General features: G+C 45.5%; 2 protein-coding genes across 6 annotated transcripts in view; both read right to left on the bottom strand.

The window, feature by feature from the left end:
• Positions 1 to 1947: 1947 nt before the first annotated feature.
• On the bottom strand, positions 1948 to 5162 carry FAM170B (family with sequence similarity 170 member B). The gene is made up of 2 exons (XM_046026594.1): positions 5051 to 5162; positions 1948 to 3771 (listed from the first exon to the last, which is right to left on the bottom strand). The coding sequence occupies exons 1-2, from the start codon at positions 5160 to 5162 to the stop codon at positions 3020 to 3022; spliced, it is 864 nt and encodes a 287-aa protein (XP_045882550.1). The 3' UTR covers positions 1948 to 3019.
• TMEM273 (transmembrane protein 273) overlaps positions 3638 to 24856 on the bottom strand; it is a 52554-nt gene continuing 31335 nt past the window's right edge. For 3 of the 5 annotated variants that reach the window (XR_006821183.1, XM_046026249.1, XM_046026248.1), the window contains exon 6: positions 20753 to 22272. Coding sequence is in view for 2 of the 5 variants with exons in the window: in XM_046026249.1 (XP_045882205.1) it covers positions 22248 to 22272 (25 nt within the window). In the remaining 3 variants the exon portion in view is untranslated. Of the gene's footprint in view, positions 3772 to 20752; positions 22273 to 24856 lie in introns of those variants that run through there. The other 2 variants (XR_006821182.1, XM_046026251.1) reach the window with 2 other exon arrangements.

The following is a 24856-nucleotide window of genomic DNA, read 5'->3' on the forward strand; positions in this document are numbered from 1 at the left end:
TCTTTCGCAAATGCAAACCTGACTTGCTTACAATTTCTCAAGTGTTCTTTGTAGGTTTGGGGGAGGGGGTGGGAATTCAAGTTTTATAATTTTGTCTCCTAAGTCCTACTTGACCTTACTATCCATCTGAGTGCAACAGAGAACACAAAAATGTCCTTGTCAAGGGCACATTTCTTGATAACTGTTCAGGATACAGCCCTCTCTCACCTGTTTCACTGTTCTAGGATTTCCCCATTTTTCTTGAATTCTGTCTCCTCCTTTCTCCTGATTCATTCTCATTAGCATGTAAACTTGCTCCTTCCCCTATCTTCATCGTTTTTATTTCCTTTTGTACAGCTACAGCCATGGTTGCTTCCCCTTTTAAACAAAACTTGCCAACAGAGTAGTCTTATGCTTGTTCCCTGTGGTTGGCCTCATGTCCACTCTTGGCCTGTGCTCATCTGGCCTCTGCCCCACTCAGCCTGAGACTGCTCCCATCAAAGCCATCAGTAACCTCCATGTGCCAGATGAGATGAAAAATGTCTCATCCTCAGCTCACTCCCATATTCTCCACATTTAACACTGCTCATCCCTCCTTGAAATAATCTTAGTTTTGCTGACCTTGAAGAAAATGCCTAAGAAAAGCAGTCCCCACATCATTTCTCTTTCCTTCTCAGGCCACACTCTTTCAGTGTAACTCCACCCAGCTCCCTACTTAACCTCAGCCACCCACTGTTGTGGTTTTAAATTTGGTACCATCATGTGCTGTTAGCTTTTTAATTTGTTCCTAATCCAGACTGATCTGAGTTCTAAATCATACACCACTTTCCAGTCAACATTTGTACTTGGATGTGTCATCAGCATTTAGAATTGACCTTGTCCTAATTGACTTCAACCCCCACCATCCTCGGCACTTAGACATGTACATCCACATGCAGACACTTGTACTCATGTACACACATACACATGTACACACACACTCACACATGCACTTTCACACACACACACACACACACACACACACAGAGCCAACCTTCCTCCAAAGTTTCCCATATCTGGTACTGTACTACCACCTACCATTTACTCCTGCTAGGAAACTGCAAGTCTACCTTGACAAACCCATTTCCCCCACCCCACATCCACCCATCCCCAAGTCCTTTGGATCTATTCCCCAAATGGGCCTTGAGTACATCCTTGTACTTTCTCATGTCTTGTGACAAGCCTTATGCAAGCCACATTGTCCCTTGTCTGGACTTCTCCAAGAGCCTCTTAAGCTATCTCCCTACTTATTCTTTTAACTGTACCAATCCATATTTCACATACGACCAGAAAGAGTTTGAAACATGAATCAGATTATGCTACTTCTCTTTTTAAAACCATCTGCAAATAGAATGAGGCCTGCACTAAGGTAGCATGATTGGGAAAATCCCCTTTGAAAAAGTAACAAAACTGAAACCTCCAGGATGAGCAAGGGGTCAACCAAAAGAGTGACAGAGAAGGATTTGCACTCCACTTAGAGGAGAGAGTAAGTGCAAAGGCCCTGAGGTATGAGAGCTTGGAGCACAGTGAGTGAAACAGTGAATGCTATAAAATGGTAACGGAACAGTTAGCAAAGCTGGGCCATAAAGGGCCTTGGAGGTCATAAAACGAGTACTTCCATAATTATTTCTAAATATGTATATATGGAGTTTGTTTTTGCCCACCCGCCATAAGCTCCATAGGAAACCATGCATGCCTGTTCACCAGTTTTTTTGCTTGCCCAGTACAGTATCCGGCACATAGCAGGTGCTAAATCTTTATGGAGCACATGAGGGGAGAAATGTCTCCAGCATTCCAACCAGACTGAGTCACTGGCAATTGCCCAAACATCTTGTGCCATTCCCTGTTCTAAGATTCACATTCTCGTCCAGCTCAGTTATTGTCCACCAAGCAGTGATTTTGCCCTCCAGGGAATGTTTGTTAATTTCTAGGACATTTTTGATTGTCACAATTGTAGGGAAGAGGATGTCACAGGCATCTGGTGGGTGGAGGCCAGGGATGCTGTCCAACACCCTGCAGTGGAGAGGGCAGCCTCTCTGACACAAAGACAATTATTCAGTCCAAAATGTCAACAGCACCAAGACTGAGAAGGACTGGTCTTACTAATTCTACCTGTCCTCCAAGCCTTTGTGAACATTGCCTCTTTTGGAAAGTCTTCCTTCCTCATCAACCAATGCGAGTTGGGAGTGGGGGCTCCACTGACCTGCCCAAACCTCTTTTATGTGATTCAGCCCCTTGCCTTGTAATTGCCTATTCTATCTGCCACTCACTAGAAGGCTGGGCTGTATGTTTCATCAGCCTAATCCACAGTGAACCTTCCACGTATTTTCTTGAACGAATGCAACCCCTTGAGCTGGGGACACATAGCAGGGTGCAAACAAATTTTGCAACAACATTTTAAAACATAAGGTTGACCTTTGTGAACTCACAGGTAGCAGGACTTACCCAGACCCCATCTCTACCTCTGGGAACCTGCCTGTCTCCAAGTGTCTGTGCTGGTGTGTACCCTACAGAAATGGCAGCTTTCTGCGGCTCCAACCTAATAGCATGGTTCACTCCTTTAGACATGGCCTTAAATTCTGAGTTTCTCAAGTTTAATCCCACTAAAATAAGACATAGAACTAGGGCATATGGCGGATTCCTAGCAATGAAAAATATAGGGCTGACGCTTCATCTGCAGTTGGCTCTCCTTTGAGTCACGACCTGCTTGATTTACCAACAAAAATAGAAATCCCTGTGGCCACAGGCTCGCGGGCTTCAGATTTCGTGCCCATGGTCAGAAACACTTGAAGCCCACCTCTTTGGATTCAGGTTTGAAATGGACTCTGGTTGAAATGCTGTGCCCTTTGGAGGGGATCTTCCCCTTCCCTTGTCATGGCCGCCCAGTTCTAGCTCCTGCTGGCTTTCATCCCCCGGCCCCCATAGTTCTGGTCCTGCTGGCAGGGGAAGGAGCAACCAAGGTGCCGGAGGTGAGGGCAGGGCTGGGCCCATCACCTCCAGCTCACTGCTTCTGCTGCCACGAGGGAAGCACCCTGGCATGCGGCCTGGAACATTCACTGCCTTCCGAAGGGCTCTGTTCCTCCTCCTCCAGCTGTTGCTCCTGAACTTGGCCCCGGGCCCGCCTTCTCTCCAGCATCTCCTCGAAAAAGATCTGGCAGCTGAAGCCCTCCTGGATGCCATACTGGGCGTGCTTGAGCAGAGCCTCCAACGTGGGGAAGACCCGACAGCAGGCCACGCAGCGCAGCCCATAACTCGTGGTGACCAGCCAGTCCGGGGTGTCCCGTAGCTCCTGCAGGCAGCACTCGAGGGGCCCCAGCAGCTCCAGGTCGTCCTCCTCTGGGCAGCAGTCATTCTTGCTGGCTTCCAGTTCCCAGCGCAGGTCGGTATTGGAAGCCATCTCGAAGGAGGAGCCTTTCCTCCTCTGCCTCTTGATGAACTCAGCTTCATGGATGCGGGGCTTCCTGCTGACTGGCTCGAATCCCGTCTCAGTCTCCCAGGCCACGGCCACACCCTGCACGGTCTGCACGTGGGTGTAGAAGGCGCACACGCTCTGCTGGGCGGCGTCCTCGTCGTCGTATGCACAGGAGTAACATGACTGGTACTGGGAGTAGGACTGGTACTCAGAAGAGGACTGGGAGGACGGAGAGCTGCTCCAGCTTAGCATTGCCCGAGCCTTTCTGGCCAAGTAAACGTCATCCTCATGGGGAACAGCCGGTCCAGGTCGTGGAGATGTCTGCTCACTCTTTTTGGCCCCTGGAAGTGGAAGGACATTTTCATCAGTGCCCCCCGCAAGGATCAGAACTGAAACTCACCTTCAGGACTCTGAAAGGGCTTGGGCTCCAAGCCCCTACGCGTGCCTTCTGCTCCTGTGGCTGTTTCCTCCTAAGATGGGGATGGCAATGCTTACCTCTTGGTTAATGATGAGGATCAAACAATGTATGAATGAGATCGCCAAAAACAAATAAACCCCCAAAGACCATCTACTGGTGAATGGACCAATGATGGTACATCCATACCAGGCAAGCCTATCCACTGGTAAAAAGCATGATCCCCTGATACCGGCAAAATGTGGAAGAATTTCCAATGCATATGCTAAATGAAAGCCCCAGGGCAGAAAGCCCATACAGTATAGGATTCTACCTAGATGACATTCCAGAAAAGGTAAAACTCCAGGGAGAGAAGAGAGATGAGGGGTTACCAGGAGCTGGGGATGGGTGGGTGGGTGGGATGTGGATACAGGGTAACTGATTTCAAATGGTCACAAGGGAGCCTTTGGGGATGGTGAAAATATTCCATATCGTGATCATGCTGGTGCTTACCCAAATGTATACTTTCCAAAGTTCTGCAAATTGTATACTGAAAACTGATAATATTTCTGTTTAAATTAACTCAAACAAACCAATCTTAAAAACCATGCATGGGACATGATTTGGCCAGGTCTTCCAGCCCCACAACCCCCTTTGGCATTTGTGATGTGTCTCCATCTTACAGAGGGAGCATCTCGCCCTCTCCTTGAACATTCACTGTACCCCATCACCATCTAAGTGCTTTGCCATGTTTTAACTCCATTAATATTGAAAAAAAAAAAAAAAACAAGAAATCACCTTGCTGTAATTCCCATTTGACAGATTAGGAAACTGAGGCAAAAAGAGCCTAGCGGACTGTACCCTTAGGTGCTGCCCACAGTCACTTCATAGTGGTCTTCAAATTGATGCTCTAGATTAACTTTACTCAATTTATTATACAGGACATCTTTATATTATTCTCAAAACATGGGATTCACATGCCAATTCTGTTTGTCCAATGTACATGAATATATATAAGGAACATTTTACAGTTTCATCCTCATACCTTCTGAAATCACCTCAGGTACTCACAATGGCCTCAAGCATACCCACCACCCATTTTTATGGCCAATACAACACTTGGTAACAACACTGAGGGGTGATCCCATGCCCACTCCTCATCCTCCGGGACCTCCTTCCCAGGGGACACAGCTGGCAGCACCCTTCAACCCTTTCTCGGGACCTACCTGACCAGCACATTTCCGTGCCCTCTTCCATGGACTCCGGGCTGGCCAAGCTGAGGCTGGTGCCATCTGTGGGTGACTGCTCTACCCTGTGCTCCGTGAAGTGGCGTTTCATGATTGGACACCAGCACCCAGGGGACTCAGTGCTCCAGTTCTTTGGTGAAAGATGGCTTGGGCTGTGCTGAAGCCCTCTACTGGCCCCAGCCTGAGTGGCTACTGGGCTCCCTGCTGTCACTAGGATGCTGGCTTTATTCTGTGACCTCATCAATGACACTGGTCTGTTCTGTGACCTATGGCAAAGACTGAGACCCCACCTGGAGCCCAGGAGAGGCTTCCTATCAGGATCTCATTTCTCCATGGGGACCTTTCCAGTCTTGTTTATTGTCAGGAACACAAACACAGAACACACACACACACACACACACACACACACATAAACACTTGTACACACATAGACACACAAACATCTAAACATACCCCACAAAGACATTTATACATATATAAACACACATACCCTCACACTGACACATAATCACTCAGACACACATACACTCAAACATACATAAACACACACATTTAAACACAAAGACACATACATACACATTCACACACATACAAACTAACACACACACAAATTCATACACACGTTTACCTAAAAACACACATATGGTCACACATGCATACACTCTAACTTACACCACATTCATTTAACTACACACATGTCACACACTGTTATCACCCAGCATCAAAGTGGGCTGACCTGATATTGAGGAAATATCAGATGACTGAACATCTTACCTCCTCCCCAGTGTTGCACCCCTGTCTCATTTAGATCTCTTGGCCCTCCATGGCCTAAGTCCCCAGGTGCCAGGGACAGCCTACCTCAGGGCCTTTGCCCTTGCCCTTCTACCAGGCACACCTTGCTCTAAGTTCTGGTGGCTCACTCTCTCAGTACAGTCTGCTGAAACAGCATCTGTCCACCCATCTTTCCCCCTTACTCTGCTTTAGTTTTGCCCTCAGGCAATTTTATGTATGTGTACATGTGCATAATGGGCTTATCTGTATTCATCTCTATTCTTAAAGGTAAGCTCCACGAGGAAGAGAGTCCATTCAGTTTTCCTCTGTCATATCCCTAGCATCTAGAATAATGCTTGACACATGAACAAGCATTCTAGAAATAATCATCAAATCAGTGAATGACTAAACAATACATTGGAGCTCCTGATGGTATTTGTCAAGGGCGCGCCTACCTAGCAGATCTGCCTTCTCTCTGCATCTCAGTTCTCTGCTGCCCTGAGGCAAGATGGTTCTCACCCCACGACTTTGGGTCCCCTCCATTCTCCACCTGCACAAATCTCAGTCCAGGCACAGTCACTCTGGCGCACCTTCCTGCCTGCCCTCTCTCTCTGCTCCTGGAGTTCCTCATGTTGGAATGTACTTTCTCCAAAATACTTCTCTCCAATTCCCTCCCACCTCTGCTCAGTGTCACCAACTCTATTCCTCTGCATCCGCAAATCTAAATAGCTCGAAAAGGTAATATATTGGAAATAATCCCTATAATTCCAAAGTAACACCCACACCACCCACACAGCCAGCACCTAGGAAAATATTCTTCTCTCCAGAACAAAAGGCGATTGCATGAAGGAGAATAGCACGGAGTTTTACGGAGTGATGAGAAGTCACACTTGCACCTACAAAGAGACAATGTTCCCTAGTGGAAAGAAGAAATACAGTGATTGTGTTCTCTCTTACCAAATAAATCCAGAGGCTGGCCTTATAAAAATAAGGGGGTACCAGGCAAAAAATAAATACATCAATGGAAGAAAAGAGAAGTCCAGAAAAAGATCACATTATATATTTGAATTTTCCTAAGATTTTATTTATTTATTAAAGAGAAAGAGAGAGCATGCATGAGTCAGGGGAAGGGCAGAAGGAGAGGGAGAGAATCTCCTGCAGACTCCCCCTGAGCTTGGAGCCCAACCCAGTGCTTGATCCCATGACCCTGAGATCGTGACCTGAGCCAAAATCAAGAGTCAGACATTTAACCAACTGGGCCACCCAAGTGTCCCTATATATTTGCACTTTTAAGAGATAAAATAAATAAAATCTAGGAGAAAAAGAAGACTCAATGAGTAAGTGATGCTGAAAATTCTTATTCACTATTTTTTTTAAGCCACCACTGGCCTTACCTCATATAAAAAAACTAGGAATATTTTCATAAGATGCTAGGGTTGTGTTTTAATTAAAAGTGTATAGAAAGAAACTATAAGTTAACACCCTAATTATAGGCTGGTTTTTCTGAACCTACACGATTTCAATCATCACAAGCATCGGGAATCCTTGTCATCTTTTCTTAACTTCATCACTTAAAAAAACCTCATTGTTTCAATTTGCATTTCTCTGCTTTTTAGTGAAACTGCCATGAGCAGCTCAGTGAAGGAAATGAACAAGCAATTCCCAGGAGAAGGAATGCAGATGGCTGAGAAACAGATGAGATGCTCAGCCCAACTCGACCTAACTATAATGAGGAAACTACAAATTAAAAACACATGATGTGCAGTGTATTGCGTTTGCCCCTAAGACAAGCAAGAATGAAAAAGACTGACAGTTCTCCGGGAGTGTGAGGGAGTAAGGAAGTGAACATTTTTCTACTCTCCTGCTAACAGTGTACCTGCCTTTCTTATAAGGCAACTGGAGAGTACCCATGCAATTAAAAGTGGGTGTGTTCTTTCACTCAGCCATCTCTTTCCTGGGAAACGTTCACATTTTGTGCTATGGGCATGAAATCACACCTGAAGAAATATTTATTGCCGTCTAATTTATAAGAGAAAAAGAAAAAGGGAATATTTCAAAGATCCATCAAAAGAAAAAACAGTCACATAAATTACACCGTAACCAAACTGTGGAATACTATGCTATAATAAAAAAATACAGATCTGTATCTACTAATAAGTGAATTCACGTGAATTACAAAAAGGAAAAATGCAAGGGAATTCCACTTAAGTAAGTGAAAATTAAACACGCACCCCCTCCCACAAAAGCCCTAAACCAAGTCTTTGTTATCTATGCATGCAAAGGAATAGAGGACATCTGAAGATCGTCACCTGCCCTTGGGAACGGTGGTGACCTTGGAAGAGGGAGAGAGATTAGATGAGGCTGTATGAGATTATATTTTCCAGTGATGGCCCACCCCACGTGCCCTTCTTACAACGTAAAGTCCACACTGCCGCATGGAGAGAGGGTCTCTGTCTTCCAGAAGCCAGGTGGACTTTGTAGCTGCCTCCACCAATAAAAGGCAGGGAGCAATGCTTCCAGACTTTCAAGGCTGGGCCACGAAAGACCATGGGGATTCCTCCTGGTTCTCGCTCTCAATCTCCCTGTTTCTCTTTCTACATCCCTTTGGACTCAGGCACCATGTTGTGAAGAACCCCAGGCCCCACGGAGTTGCTCCAACCAGCAGCCCTGGCAAAGGTTCCAGCCAACCAGCAAATGCGCAAGTGAATGAGCCTTCGGATGACTCTGCCATCGAGCTTTTAGAATCTTCCAGCTGCATCCCCACACATCTCAGAGCAGAGAATAGCCATCCCCTCCAAATCCAGCCATCAGCCCTGCCTGAATTCCTTGCCCTCAGAAACAGTGAGCGTAGTAAGAGCTCCATCTTTTATGAGGTTTGGGGCAATTTGTTATGGGGCCCTCATAATTCAACAGACTTTTGATCTTACCTGTAATGCTTAATATGTTCTAGGTCAGCAGCTCATTGACCAGCGTCTATCGCGTAGTGCACTGTCCTGGGAGAGCCCGATGGTTCCCCCAAAGACAACGTAGGAGTCTGTCTCCTGCCACCCACCATCCATTCACGGGTTTGTTTACTCTCAGGATTCACATACAACAGTTTCGGAGCTGTATGTAGTTGTTTCACTAACTACATCATAGTGTTTGTGGTGGGTTGCTTTTCTCTTTAGCTCTTACTTTTTCTACTCAAAACAGTAATATCCAAGGTCACATGAGTCAGCTCTTTTATTCCCCCAGAGTCTCCGTATGCCCTTATTAGTCTTCCCAACGACCCTGCCAGACGGGCATTATTAACCCTACTTTTATTTATTTATTTATTTATTTATTTATTTATTTATTTATTTATTTACAGCATAACAGTGTTCATTGTTTTGGCATCACACCCAGTGCTCCATGCAGTACGTGCCCTCCCTATTACCCACCACCTGGTTCCTCAACCTCCCACCCCCCCCCCACCCGCCGCCCCTTCAAAACCCTCTGGTTGTTTTTCAGAGTCCATAGTCTCTCATGGTTCATCTCCCCTTCCAGTTTCCCTCAACTCCCTCTCCTCTCCATCTCCCCATGTCCTCCATGTTATTTGTTATGCTCCACAAATAAGTGAGACCATATGATACTTGACTCTCTCTGCTTGACTTATTTCGCTCAGCATAATCTCTTCCAGTCCCGTCCATGTTGCTACAAAAGTTGGGTATTCATCCTTTCTGATGGAGGCATAATACTCCATCGTGTATATGTACCACATCTTCCTTATCCATTCATCCGTTGAAGGGCATCTTGGTTCTTTCCACAGTTTGGCGACCGTAGCCATTGCTGCAATAAACATTGGGGTACAGATGGCCCTTCTTTTCACTACATCTGTATCTTTGGGGTAAATACCCAGTAGTGCAATTGCAGGGTCATAGGGAAGCTCTATTCTTAATTTCTTCAGGAATCTCCACACTGTTCTCCAAAGTGGCTGCACCAACTTGCATTCCCACCAACAGTGTAAGAGGGTTCCCCTTTCTCCACATCCTCTCCAACACACGTTGTTTCCTGTCTTGCTAATTTTGGCCATTCTAACTGGTGTCAGGTGGTATCTCAATGTGGTTTTAATTTGAATCTCCCTGATGGCTCGTGATGATGAACATTTTTTCATGTGTCTGATAACCCTACTTTCTAGAGGGAGGTTGAAGCTCAGAGGGGTTAGGCAAAGCATGGGCAGGGCAGGAGAGATGACCTAGAGGTCCTGCTGCTTTGCCTTGCTGCCCTAATGCCCGTTTCCTACCAGGCCACTTCCCAGCAGGTGGCTTGGAGCAAATCCCCACCAAAGGTGTGCAGATAGCCTTCACCCCACGTGGCCTCTGGGTTGCTTCTGCCCACGGTAAGGCCGTCTTTCCGAGCCCCTCCCCTTGCACCATGCAGATAGTTAGCTCAGTAAGGCGGCCCATACAGGGGTCCTGCCGTCCCCCAGGGAAAAGAAGAGAAGAATGGTTAAGGCCCAGGCCTGCCCAGCCCACTGCGTCCCAGGCCCTGAAGTTTTCCAGCTGGTTCTCCAGCCTCGCCAAGAACTTCCGTGCTCCACGGTCCGAGCCAGCAGGGTTGGTGCACAAAACCCCAAAAGGACCAACACAGCATTTTCGTGGAGCTTGGAGTCCCGGCCAACTCACTTCACACATTGCATGTCAGCCCTAAACCTCATCAAGAAGGCCCAGAGTGTTTTCCAGTCTTAACTTTTCTTCCAAGACCTCCTCTTCCCAGCCTCTGGTTTTCTCAGCCGGGAAGCGGCTGACAGGAAGCAGTCCAGCCGCAGGCATGGCAGGAAGCGGAGACGCCCCTTCTCATCTCCCTTCCCTTCTAACTCCCGAGGTTGGCTCATGCCACAATCTCCACGACAGGGAGAGTCCACTGGTTCACCCCAGAGCCCCTTGAGCCTCCAGAAACTGCCTGTCTGCCGGGGCAGGGCATCAGACCTGATATTTCTGTGGCCCAGCAGATAGAGCAAATGTTTTCAGTAGGCAATGCCCTTCTCACGCTAGAAAGTAGGGCCCCTCGAGGCAGGACCCACCCCTTTGCCGCTGCCCAGCAAAGCACTCCTCTGATCAGACTTAACAACCAGAGGGAGGGAGAAAAACAGGGAGACTCCCCCCACCCTGCCCCAGATGCTGCTGCCGGCCAGGTGCAGGCTGGGCTCCCAAGTGGGGAGTTTCTCCTGGGGAAGGCCAGTCCCCAGGAATTATTGATGACCTCCGCCCTGTGCCAACGCTACAGGGAAAGTGCCAGAAGATAGCTGACCCTTTGAGGATTCGAGTAAGGAAGTACTCTCTTTTGAGTTCATTTTCTCTTGCTTCTTGTAACTATTTAAAAAGAAGTGAGTCAGTGGACCACATAAGGAAAAACTCAGCCACAGAGAAATGTAATATGAAGAACTCTTCCTCAGGCTCCTCAGGCAAGTGGGGAAGGGAGTTTTGAATTTTTTTTCCCCTGTCAGCCTTAATGACAGGCCTCTCCTTCCCCATGGTTTGTTTGGAGCTGTCTCAGGGTTTTGACCTTAACCTCAGGCCACCCACACAAATAGCCTAGGCCTTCTCTGTCATCAGAGAGCAGGGAGGGGGGCACGCTTCAGGCTGGGTCCTTGGGCATGTCCATGGCGGTGCTCCAAGCCCCAGAGCCCTCCCTCCCTCCCTGCCTTGCTCTGGCTCCATGGGATCTCGAATGTTCAACAAGAGTTCTGGATGCAGAAGTGTCTTCTTCCAACATATGCTTCCTTGGAAGGGTGATTTCAGCTAGTAGGAAGGACAGCCCAGCTGGAGGCCATGTACATGATGACCCAGGAGCTCTAGGATCCTGGCAGCTGGCCACTTCCCATGCATGTTCTTAGACAGCTACGCTGGGAGCTCTGGGGAAAAGGTTGGATCCTCCCTCTCTCTTTGTCCAAAATATGCTGGCTATAGGCCTCCCTGGACACAGCTCTCAGGCCACTAGTTTCTCACTCTTACTGAATGAACCTTCTGGAAGCATGGCTCCAACTTGGAAGGTGAGATCCCAGGACCCCAAAGGCCAACAGTGCGTCACCATGATTTCTAAGTGTGCTGGCTTACCCCCATGCAGCCTTCAGCTCATGTCCAAGGCATTTGCAATCCCCACTGGCAAGCAGCCTATATGATCACAGATAACTGGGATGCTTTATTTCCAAGCCCACAATTAGAAAAGGTTTATTGCAGACCCTCATCTTCAGACTGGCTTCTTCCCGTCCTGTCCTTTAGAGAAAGGGTCTCTTTTGTGAGATGATACAGTTGCTTAATGGATGGGAAAGGTGTCCCAGGAGAGGCCAGCCATTGTCCCTTCCCCAACACCCCCCCCCCAAAGCCTTGTAGCTGATCCCAGGCCCTCCAGGAAGGATTTCTGGGAAGACCAAGTTAGGCTACGTGTAAGTCCTACAGGAAATTTTCCCAGAAGGGAACCTGAGGCCAAGACTTAGGGACCCGAATATGAGGTTGGGTGTTGAAGCACCCCAGTTGGCTGCCAGCTGGACCCCATTGGGCAGTGAGTCTGGCTCCAGCCCCCTCCATATAGGGTGGGGAGTTTTTAGTTTCACTTTTCTTGCCCTTCCTTGGTTAGATTTATTCCTTAATATTTTATTCTTTTTGATGTTATGCAAATGCAGCTGTTTTCTTAATAACTTTTTTAGATTGTTCCTTACTATTGTACTGAAATACAACTTTTTTTAAAATTCAACTTTGTTGATTTTTATTAATTCTAAAGTTTTTTGTGAACTCTTTAGGATTTTCTACACATAAGATCATGTCACCTGCAAATACAGTTTTGCTTTTTCCCTTTCAATCTGGATGTCTTTTACTTCTTTCTCTTTCCAAATAGCCCTGGCAAGAATTTCCATCTACACTGAATCAAAGTGCTGAAAGCCAGCATTCTCTTGTTCCTTATCTTCACAGAAGCGGTCAGCCTTTTCCCATTGAGAATGTTGTTAGCTGTGGGCTTTTATAAATGGTCTTTTTCACGTTGAAGAAGTTCCCTTTGAATCCTAGTTTGTTGAATGCTTTTATCATGAAAGGATGCTGACTTTTGTCCAGTGCTTTTTCTGTACCAAATGTCGTGATTCCATGGGGTGTTTTCCCTTCATTCTATCAATGTGCTGTGTTACCTTCTTGGAATTTCAAAATATCGAATGACACTTTGCATTCCTGTGATTCCATCTGGCTCTGCTCACATGGGGAGGTCTGGTTCTTAGGGCCTCCTAGAACCATCGTGCTGAGGTTGGGGAAATGGGAGGAGCTCACGGTCAGGAGAATTGGCTGCAGGGGCCCAGAACCAGGCTCCAGCACTCCCACAGTGCACGGGGAATGGCTAGAAGGTGGCTGGAGACGTGCTTCTTGCGTCTGACCCCCTGGTCACCTGAACTAGCCAGCCTCATGGGCACCGTGGGCACCCTCTCCTGGGAGAGGGGGGAAGAGAAGCCTTTCAGGGTCAGTGAGAAGAGGATCAGCTTCACTAGGCTCACTTCTCAAGGAAAAGACAACTCTCCTCAGAAACCATCCCATGTGCATCCTGGCTACCAGAAATCAACAACTCTGATCAAGATCAGAGACCAGCAGGTAGGACTTATTTATTACTTACAGAAGAAGTCTCCAAGCATCTCCATTATTATTTAAATTTTGATTTATAGTTTTAGAACTGTTCCCCAAAACTTGAAGACAACTCAGCAAATTTATTATGATTTCATTGGCTACAATACCTAATAGACTATTTATACATAGCACGGACTCACAGGCAGTGGTACATTATAGATACCAAAATATCACTGTACAGGCCAAAAAAAATTTTTTTATGTTGTTTACCTGCTTTAGAGAAAGAGGTATGAAGGCTCATATTTGAGCCACAAAGTATACACAAATGCAAGTGGGCGTATTAGAAAATTCCAGGTCGCGAACATTAGTCATGTGATAAGGAGCAGGCGCCCTGTAGGACTCAACGCCCAACACACAACAAATTAAACTGATCACAATAAAGCCCAACTAAGATAATTAAAAGGCAAGAACAGCAGCAATTGAAAATTGATCTCTCAAGACCTCACTGATGAGGTTCTGGAAACAAAGCATGCTTCCCCCAAATTGCCGGCTTTCTCTCTGCACGAGGCACATGCAGGGGGAGCTTGGCTGCACTCATGAGAGCCAGGGAGATGTCTTAGCAGAATCCCAAATCTCAGTCCTTGCAACACCAAACTAACACTGGACTATTTTATACATAAATGCCAAAACCAAAATAATTCAGATTACCAATGAGTGTCGCCCTCCGTCAAATGGACAAGATGAAGTCGGCATAACCACGCATTGTTCCTGCATAAAGTTGAAAAAGTGACTTGCGTTTTTCATGAGTTCATGGACAAAATGGACATCCAGTGGTGTGCTAAGGTCACCCAGTTCTGGGTGCTAATTGTTAACTCTTCCAAGAACTTTTTGCAAGCCAGTTGTTAAACACAGTCCTTATCAAAATTAAATTCATACAAACTGACAATTAAATAAATTATATTAAACACAAAAGCAAAAAATACCTAACATTCATGAATTCCTAATTATTTTACTAAATTTTAGGACACATTGGCAACTTGTAGGAGGGCATGGAAGAAGTAGTTACTTGGTGGTAATTGGAGAAGGCTAAAATCAAGGCCTCTCCTCCCCCCGCCACCACCCCCACCCCTTCCCAGCTGCCAGTGGGTTGTTGATCTTTTACTTTCGTACCATGGGAGGGTCCTGCAAGCAACTGGTGAAACCCACAGTCCTGGCTCTGAAGACAAGACCCTGCTAGACAACTTTCCCCCAGTCATCTAACTTTCCACACTGTAACTTTCGGGAACTTTCTACACTATAGGCTATATCTTTTTTTTAATTTTTAAAAATTTTAAATTTTCTGTTTTAAAATTGTTTATTGAAATACAGTTGACATGCAATATATTCTTTTCAGGCATACGACATAATGATTCAATAATTATATGCATTACACAATATTCACCGTAACTGGTGTAGTTATTATCTGCAACCATACAAAGCTACTACAATTACTGACTATATTCCCTATACTGTATTTTTCATCCACTTGATTTATTTATTTTAGAACTGGAAGTCTGTACCTCTGAATCCCCTTCATCTATTTTGCCCATCCCCTGACTCCCTCTTCTCTGGAAGTCACCAGTTTGTCCTCTGGTCTGTTACAGCATTATTTACAATAGCCAAGATATGAAAGCAACCTAAGGGTCCATTGATGGGTAAAGAAGATGTGATTTTATGTATATGTAGGAATACTATTCAGCCATAAAAAAGAGATCTTGCCATTCAAGATGGGCAACATGGATAGACCTGGAAGGTATTATGGTAAGTGAAAAAAGACAGAAAAATATAAATACCATATGATTTCACTTTATGTGGAATCTAAAAACAAATAAACAAATGAAAACCGGAAATACACTCATATATATATATAGGTTGTATCTTAATCCTTCAGAGAAGAGCTCAAGGTTCCCCGCACCTGCATGTGCATCACAATTTAGAAAGGGCTGTTCCAGGCATCATTTTATGATTCTCACAGCAACCCAGGAACGGGGCAGAAGAGTATTCTTTCCCTTCTAATAGATGAAGAAGCCAAGCCTCAGATGAGTACAGGAGGTGTTCTGGGTTCACACAGCCTGTGGGACAGGAACCTAGCTTTCTAGGCTAGATTAGCTACATGTGATGGGAACATTTTATTTAGAAAAGGGGGAGGAGAAAGAAGAGGGGCAGGAGTGAAATAAATACAAAGTCCAGAACTGATAGACTCTGGTAGAAAAATAAATGAAACCAGCTTTCTGGCAATACGTAGCAACAACTTGAAGCCTGTGATACCATCTGTCTCGACAACCCTGCCTTTAGAGATATATCCTGAAGGAGGGATAGGCCCAAGATGTTGCTAGCCCGTTTTTACAGCAGTGTCATTTACACTCATAAGCTCCAAAGGGACCTGTGTCCCAAGCCAGGAGTTTGGGCTAACCTGATTGGGTGGTATCAGCTTCCACCTGGGAATTTGTTAGAACTACAAATTCTTGGGCTTGGCTCCAATGTGGGCCAGCAACCTGTGTCTAAATAAGGCCTCTCTGTGATTGCTTTGGATGCCTAACAAAGTTAGAGATTCCCTTGGTTAAATAAATTATGGGACAACTAAATGAAGAAATACAATGCCATTCATGAAGAAAGCAGAATATGTTCACAGTGTAGGAAGTAAAAAAATATACCATAGAATACTCGTTAGGTAAAACACAGTCTACATATATCTCCATGCTCACACACGTGTAAGGTCAGGAATCACACATGCCAAAATGTGAGTAACATTTATACTTGGAAAGAGGGTTCCCCTATCCTTTTGTTTATTTTCTAATTTCTGTGCAATAAACATGTAATAAAACAAGCAATTGCTTACTTTTACTTTTATTTAAGTACTCACGAAATTAAAATAAAATAAAACACAGACCCACAAGCAAGATTTTGCAAAATGTCACGCCTGCTACCCATCCATCCCTCGGATTCTCCACAGCAAGGCCAGTGGGCCCATCCTGGAGCCCGGCACAGCACCAGCCTCTGGGTCCCAGGCAGGATTTGGCTCAGTGGGTGCAGCCAACAGGACTGGGATGAAGAGCAAAACGCTGTCCCTGTCTGCACAGGGTTAAAACAAACTGGCTAGAGAGAAGCCCCGTGGGAAAGACATGACATTTGTTTGCAAGGAAACATAAACAGGGACAAATGAAGACAGAAATGTGGTTCAGTGCAAGTCTGATCAAAGCCAGCTGGGCAAGCAGCTACAAGGAAGACAGCCTGCAGGCTGGGAGGCTCCTGGGACCAGCCTGGGGGAGGGCAGGGGCCTCTCTAGCTCCAGGGGACTGCCCAAGGGAGCAGGGCCTAGAACACAGACACAGGCAGGGAAAGTTGGGTGTGATGGGCTTCCGGCACTTTGAGACCCCAATTAGCCAGTTCCAGTTGCCCAGAGGAGGAAGGGAAGTTCCACCCAGATTTCTGTCTTCTCCGGCGGAAGGTCGTCAACCAGAAAAGCGACGGCCATCTATTGTCAAGTGTGTGCCAGGCACAGAGCAGGGCATTTCATTCTGTCATTTACTCTTTATGGTGGACCTGGAGGAGATACCGCTGCCGCTGCCGCCGCCATCACCCAGCCCCCACCCCGCTCCCGTTTTCCAGTCTGACTCGCCCAAGGTCAAATAGCTGTGGAGCTGCCAAGCAGACATCTGAACCAGGGCCCACATCCATCTGCAGAGCGCAGGCTTTCCCCATGACGGCAAGCCGGGCTGTCTGTCATCAGTGCCCCTGGTGTCCTCCTAGGGTCCTCCCCATGGTCCACCCTGCCCCCTCTGGACACCGGCTGGCCCGGCCGGGCCCGGCCCCGGCCCCAGCTCAATGCCTCGGCAGTCCTCCACTCCTGAGCACCTGAGCCCCTAACGACGCTGGTGTGAGCCTTGGACTTGGCATCATTTCCATCCTGCAAAGGCTAAGGCAGCCTTACAACGCTGAGTTAAAATTGTGCCAGGCAAGCGCTAAGCACATATTATAAATTATCATTAATTTAAAGAGACATTTCCCTTTGGGAAATGTGCCTCGCTGATCTCATGAACAACAGCTGAGGCTTAGAAGTGACACCACACTGAAGTTTTCTCCCTTGGCCTTGGCCTGAAACACGACCTTTGGTTGTTTGCCCTCATTCCTCTTAGAACACAGACTCCGGCTCCCCACTCAGAACTGGGGACACAGTGGAGGGGTTCCCTTCGAGCCCCAGGTGGGGTCTGAGAGAGCAACCAGCCTGGCTTGCAGGCTCCAGGTGTGAGCCACCTCTGTCTGTCCCTCCTCCCCTTCCTCACTGTCCCTTCCCTCACCCAGGTGAGTCATTACCACCTTCCTGTAGGAAGCCACTGAAAGGGGGTGACGACCCCATCCGAAGCCAGGTCTGGCCCATCCTGGCTAGCATCCTTCTTCCGTTTTCTTCTTCTTCTTTTAATTCGAGTGTAATTGACATACAGTGTTATATTGGTTTCTGGTGTACAGTATAATGATGTGACACTTCCATACATTACTCAGGGCTCATCGAGATAAGTGCGCTCTTAATTCCCTTTATGTTTCATCCCATCTTTCTTTATAGGACATCAGAGGCTTTTCGTGGCAAAACTTCGGAAAATTTGTTTTTAAACATTGTGTCCTCTCTAAAAAGTTTCACCCATGGAAAATCTTCTCTGTCTTCCAGAGCAAATCCCCTTCCTGTTGACCTGCTCTTCTGCCCACCCCCTCTCTGGGGAAGTAGAGTCAGCCCCCTCAACCAGGACTTACAAGGGGAGGCAAGGGAAGGCATCCACACAATTCAGTGCACAAAAACGTCCATGCAGTCCTCTATGACTTTGATCCTCCTTCCAGGGTGAGGCCAGATCCACAGCCACACGTAAAGCCGAGAGTGTGTGGATTCTGTGGCTGTCCCCACTCCTAGAAGTGCCCAAAAGGATTTAAGACCTGCCCCGTATCAGCTCCACCAGCTAATGAGAGGAACAGCCCTCTCTAAGCCAGCTACTCCCAAGTCAGAGAAGAGAGTGAGCATCACCTTGACCTCCTACTTATTTCACCTTTCCTGATACCCACAGGTCCTCCTCAGTCTGACTCATGCCCTGTTTGCAGCTGCCCTCACAGCACCCCCACCCGCCACCTCCCCCAGGCCTGGGCCAGTTCTGGCCCCCTGGACTTCTTTCTGCCATTCTACACTCCTTCCTGCTACAGCAATCTCACATATCACTCTGTCCCCCTTCCTACCTAAGGACTCTCTTGGCCAAGATCACTCGAGGCCACCCCTTCAGGCTGGCAGAAGCTCTTCTTCTCTCTCTCATTCTCTCCAAGGGCAGCCTGGCTTTGGAGCCAAAACTTGGACAAAATGGCCAGAGAAGAAGAGGCTTCCATTCCAACATCAAGGTCAATCACCCGGGGATAAAACCATTATGCATAGTACTATTACTCAGACTGTTTTCATGCTGGACATGCCATAGGCACAATATTGTTTTAGGAGTAAAATTTTTATCTGCCTTAGAAAAATTCTCACATCTGTGCCAAAATAATATGTATATAAAGAGTTTTATTTTTTTGTAATTGGCTCATGCAATTATGGAGGCCGGTGAGTCCAAATCTTCAGGCTGGACTAGCAGGCTAGACGGGAACATCCAATGTTGCAGTTCAGGTTTGAAGACTGTCTGCTGGCAAAGTACCCTCTTGCTGAGGGGAGATCAGTCTCTTGCTCCATTTATACTTTCAACTGATTGGGTGAGGCCCACCCACACCATGGAGAGCAATCTGCTTTTTACCAAATCCACCCATTTAAATGTTAATCTCATCCAAAAACATCCTCGCAGAAATAGCCAGAATAATGTTTACCCCTATACCCAGACACCATGGCCCAGCCAAGTTGGCACATGAAAGGAACATCACACCACACTCCTCTGACCTGGCAGGATCTGGACTTTGAACTGTCTCTCAATGGCACAGCGACTGCTGAAATCTCTGCTCAGCAATTTTTAGCCTTCACACTGTCATTTTCCATTGCGCCCCTTCAAATTTCACTGTGTGCATGCCCAGTTCAGAAGTTAGTCAAGGATTTATGGGAATTCTAAAGCAGATTTTGGGCCTCCCCCTCTAAGACTGCTTTCTTTCTAGAATTGTTCCCCAAAACGTCTAGCCCCTATGACTGCTATGAGCCCCACTCTGTCTTCCAGGCACAGTAAGAGAGCCACTTTCTTCACACTCATTGCCCTGTGTACAATGTAAACTGCACATGTCCTCAGGGGTAGAGCCAAATAAATGTGAGCTCACCGATGCGTCTTTAGGAGTCAATTTCCCTCTGGCTTATGCCTGCTTTGAGAGGCTCATCAGTACTTCAAATCATTGTCCTATTGTATTTTGCACTAAATTTATCATTGTTATTGGCAGAAGGGCTAGAATGATATACTACTCAGTCATATCCAGCTTCAGAATCCCTTAAAAGTTATTTTTCAAAGTATTTAAAATTTCCAAACTAAAAAATATTTTTGGACTAGCATTTAAAAATTTTTTAAATATTTCATTGGGGTCAGTAAGCATAAAAATGCATAATTTCAATCCTTGGTAATTTGATCCCAGGTCAAGGCCTGATGGGGGGGTAGGATAGGAGTCATCAACCCAACCTGACTCCATCCAGAAGGCTGACAGGGAAATGAGGATCATCTACAGTAGCAACAGGTAGCACCTTCTGGATGATGTGACTGAAGCCACATGACATCTCCCCTTGGAGTGAGTCTACCGGGGGCAGACAGCAGAGCCCTTGCTGCCTGCTGTAAATGCCCCCATCAGAGCACATTGGGGGTAAATCTTGGACATTGTTTTAATCCCTTTTTGGTCAGCAATTGTGCTGGACTCACAATTTGTTGCCAGTAAAAAGAACCACCTTCTGATTTAAACTCAGGAAAGGTTGAAAAATCAGAACCACATTGTAAGGCTTCTTGGTGGGTCTTTGTTTTTGTTAGGAAGACTTAACAGGCAGCTCTGAGCCACTTCCCTGGAGAGCTCAGGCCACACTCCCGAGGGCTCCTGCCTGTCCACAGAAGGAGCAAAGGTGGGCTTATCTTTTCTTGGGTAAGAGAGGACAGTGGAGTCAGATCCACAGTTGCCCCAAACAAAGGCTGAATACTCTCGTGGTCTCTGCTGCAGATCCAAAGGGCACAGTGGTTGTGGGAGGCTAACCTGAACAGCCCCACACTAACTAGAAACATCTGCTTTGCTTTATTTTATAAAGAAAGTTTTCCTTTTTACCGAGCCTACTAGATTAGACTTAAGTGAGATTTGTCAGCGATCTGCCTAACTTAATTTATATAAACAATGGTAAGCACTAGTGAACACTTGGCTTATTGTGGGATTATAATCAATTTTATGTTCAAATTAGCCTAAAAGAAATTCACCTTCATGAGAAAAACATCAAACTATGAGCTGAGGAACAGTCCACACAATACTGATACACAGTGATACTGGCCAGTGATACACAATGATACTGACCAGGGCTCCTCAAAACTGTCCAGGCAAGTCTGAGAGACCAGCACAACCAGGACAAGCATAAGGAAGCATAATAACTAAATGTCTCTGCCATTCATGAACAAGAAGTCTTAATTAAAATGCTGCTAAAAGAAGCAAATCAATTAACAGATACCTTACAAGATGGTTTATTCTATCTTACACACAGAAAATTGCTTATGAGTATCAGGTTACCGCTTTAGGTTATCAGCTAACAAAGGCTGCTAATGAACTACGTTGTTATCAAGTCAGATAAAAGATGCCCTGGGAATCCAGGAAAATTATTATAACACAGCACTGTGTTTTGAAATATTGCTCATCTTTCATCACACACAAGGAGAAGAACCCAATCCGAGGAGAACCAGCCCACACAACCACCTGGATTTCTGCTGAAATGGAAAGGCAAAGAGTATTCAAGAATGCAGCCCCAGAAATACAGGGTTAAGAGTATGGGGGAGAGAAATGTTAACGAGGCCTATGCCACACAGCCTTTAGTTGATGGCAGTAATAAAAAGATGGGCGTTTCCTAAGCCTCTGCCGGTCATGTCCTCTGGGCAAAAGCCATTCACATTTGTACTAATAACCAGAGAATAATGCTCTAAGAGCAACAATAATCCCTTACATCTGTGTGGGTCCCATAAGGCACACCACTGGCTTTTTCATTTAATCCATTGTTGGCTTCATCTTGTGCAGAGCTGCAAAGCTGTAGGCCATTCCGTGGCCATTCAGACCCCTTCCTCTTATTCTAGCCCAGTCCTCCATTCTTTTCTGTGGAAGGTCAGTCTTTCATTCCTGAAACCAGAGACTACCCCATAGTCTTCATGTCTCAAGGATCCTGAATATTCACAGGGGGGATTCTTATGGCAACTGAAAAGGTAAGACCATCAGTTCTAGAAAAATGATGCTTACCTGTTGATAAATGGTGGTGTTAAGCAGGCCGTGTCTTGACTTTGGTCCCCATTTCCGTAAGCCATTTGCTCTGGGTAGGTTCCATTGATGTGGACACAATGCTATCACAGAATCATGAACAACTCCACCAAGGAGGACCAAGATAGTGTGGATTATTGGCTTCCATCCTTTCTTACTGCTGGGTAAAGTGCTCATGCCTTCCTCTGATGAGTCCGCTTCTCATGGAAGAGAATTGGTATTTTCCTTCAGGACAGAAACGCTGTAGACTCTATTCCATCTATTACTTGGCCTGGTCATTGAGGTCTACATGAAGGTCCATCACCAGTTTTGGAAGTTCAAATTCATGACATCCCTGAGATTGAAACTGTCCAGACTGCCCAACCTTTCCTGAAGAGGCCACTCATTTAGAGCTCAATCACTCGTTCATCTCTGGAAAGGAAGAGAACCATCAGGAAGACCATTGACAGAGTGATTATGCTCTCACTAATCATGGAATATGCTTATGCAACACACACAATTAAGTAGCTATGAAAGAATTCATCAGCATATCTTAGCAAGGTGAGACATTTCCTTCTGCAACAAAGAAAGTATGTGAAGACCAGTGGCTTCTAGGTAAAAGGGGGAACTTTTCAGATAGAGCTCAACTGAGAGGTTGTTTTCTGCCTGCCAAACCTTGAGCCACAAAACCTCACCCACTTTGGTGGAAAAAGGGAAGAAGTCATTCCCCAAGGTTAAAAGGCATATCTGCTGGAAAATGCCACTTTATGTACTTGAAGAGATTGCACCAATCTGGGAAGATGCTACAAGGAACCAGGTAGATAGTCCTGTGCAAATGTAATTAGAAACTTATACATTCCAGTCTGAACTTGTGCTGTTATAGAGCGTGAGACTTGTCCACACATAGCATATCTATCTCTATCTCTATATCTACATAAAAGCAGGAACACATAAGAAATTATGAGGTCACCAAACCGGACCCCAATATAGTAGAGCTCAGGCTGAAAGTAGGGCACAGACCCACTGCTATGGCCACTTTCAACTAAAGGCCTCACCCACACCCTCATGCACAGAGACTGAATTCACACCAACATTCACTGCCATTTCCTGTAACAGTCATAATTTTAACAGAATGGCATATTTATGTTTACATTGAATGTTGCATACTTGTTTATTCGATAGTGCATGTTGTCTCAATGTCTTGATATCTAACATGGGAAAAAGGACAACAGTATTAGAAAGATGAGGCAGAGTGAAGCAGCAATGAGATAAGCCAAGCCAAAGGCCATAAAGAGACAGTACGTACCTACCCTACGTGTAGAGGACCAAGGACACACATTGAGGTCAGGGTTATAGAGCTTGATGGCAGCAGAGGCAACACGGAAGATAAGCAAGTTGGAAACAAGCAAGGATGGTGACAGAGAAGTCTAAAGGGGTTCCAAGAGAGTTTTTTGTGCTTCTCCTTTAAAATGTGGTGAGTCCAAAAATCAGAGTTTAAGTTGGATGGTCCAGAGGTCCAGGGGCTCAACAGAAAGTTCATCCCTTCTAACATCTTTAACAAGTTCTGAGTTCAAAGGGCCCTTTTGGATGTTGTTAAGAAGAAGATCCAAAGTGTCTGGATCTATGCAGCATTTGCTCTTGAATGCTGATGTCTATAGAAGATGGGAAAACCAAGAAGGCAGCCTCCTTCTTCTCCTAATGGAGCTGGGGAAGGGGAACCTGTGAGCTTCTCCATGGAGGAATTTGTTCTCTGACAGGGCAGTCATTCCTCTATGTACAGGTGTGTCACCAGCCCCTAGAGAGATAGGCACAATGTACAAGAAAGGTAAGTTGAACAGAGGCTGGAATAGTAGCTGCCGACTGGACCAGCAGGTGAATCAGGCTGCAGACCTGGGCTGGGTATCAAGAGAAAGAGAAAGAGACTTTGGGAGACTGTATCTGCACTGTTTCCACTATTATTTAATATTGGTGGTTTTAGTCAATGCAGTCAGAGAGGAGAAAACAATTAGAGGCATAAGAACTGGGAAAGAAATACAATTTGGCAGATGACATAATATTATGAAAACTCAGGGAAATCAAGAAGAACACACATACAATGAAAGTATTCAGCAAGACTGTCACTATAACATTAACATACAAAAATAGTCCATGAGCAACCAATGACCCGGTAGGAGACATAACGGGAGACTCCATTCATAAAAGCAACAGAAACAGAAAAATATTTAGGAATAAACTTAACAAGAAATGTGAAAAACTCAGAAGGCAAAAGCCAAAAACTCTTCAGACACATAAACATGGACTTGCAGAAAGATTCACCTTTCCATGAAGGACTGCTTAACATTGTAAAGAAATCAATCGTCTTCAGTCTCATGCATGAATATAATGCAACCCCAACAAAAATACGGAGGTGTTTGTTCCATGGATAGATTGAGTTGGTCCTGAAGGTCATATGGAAAAACAAATACTCAAGAATAGCTAGAAGAGAATAGCAAGAATGTGCCCTGAATAAGACACACAATGGGAGTGCACCAGATGGTGGAGCTAACCATGGAACCCGTATGAGTAAGAGCGTGTTCCCAGCACGTGAATACTCACAAATACTGAACAATAATATAAAGTCTAAGATTAGCCCAAGAACACACAGAAATTTAGAACACAATAAAGATTGCAGATAAAACCGGGGAAAATAATATTTTCGATAATGATACTGAAATAGATTGCTATTTGGAAAAAAAGATAAAATTGGATCCATATGTCATCCTACACACCACAATATATATTAAATGGATCAGAGATCCAAATAAAAAATAAAACCTTACAAGAGCTAGAAAAATATATATGTATGTATGTAAACATTTTTTTAATTTTAAGGAAATTTTATATATATAATTTTAATTAAATATTTTTTTGAAAAGAACGTGGGAAGATAAAACCGAGACTTGAAAATAGTTACCTCCACGCAGTGGGTGGGGACAGGACAGAGCGGACATGTATGGGAGGGAGACGTCTCTGAGTT

Source organism: Meles meles, chromosome 13, assembly GCF_922984935.1.
Source record: "Meles meles chromosome 13, mMelMel3.1 paternal haplotype, whole genome shotgun sequence".
Classification (NCBI taxonomy): domain Eukaryota; kingdom Metazoa; phylum Chordata; class Mammalia; order Carnivora; family Mustelidae; genus Meles; species Meles meles.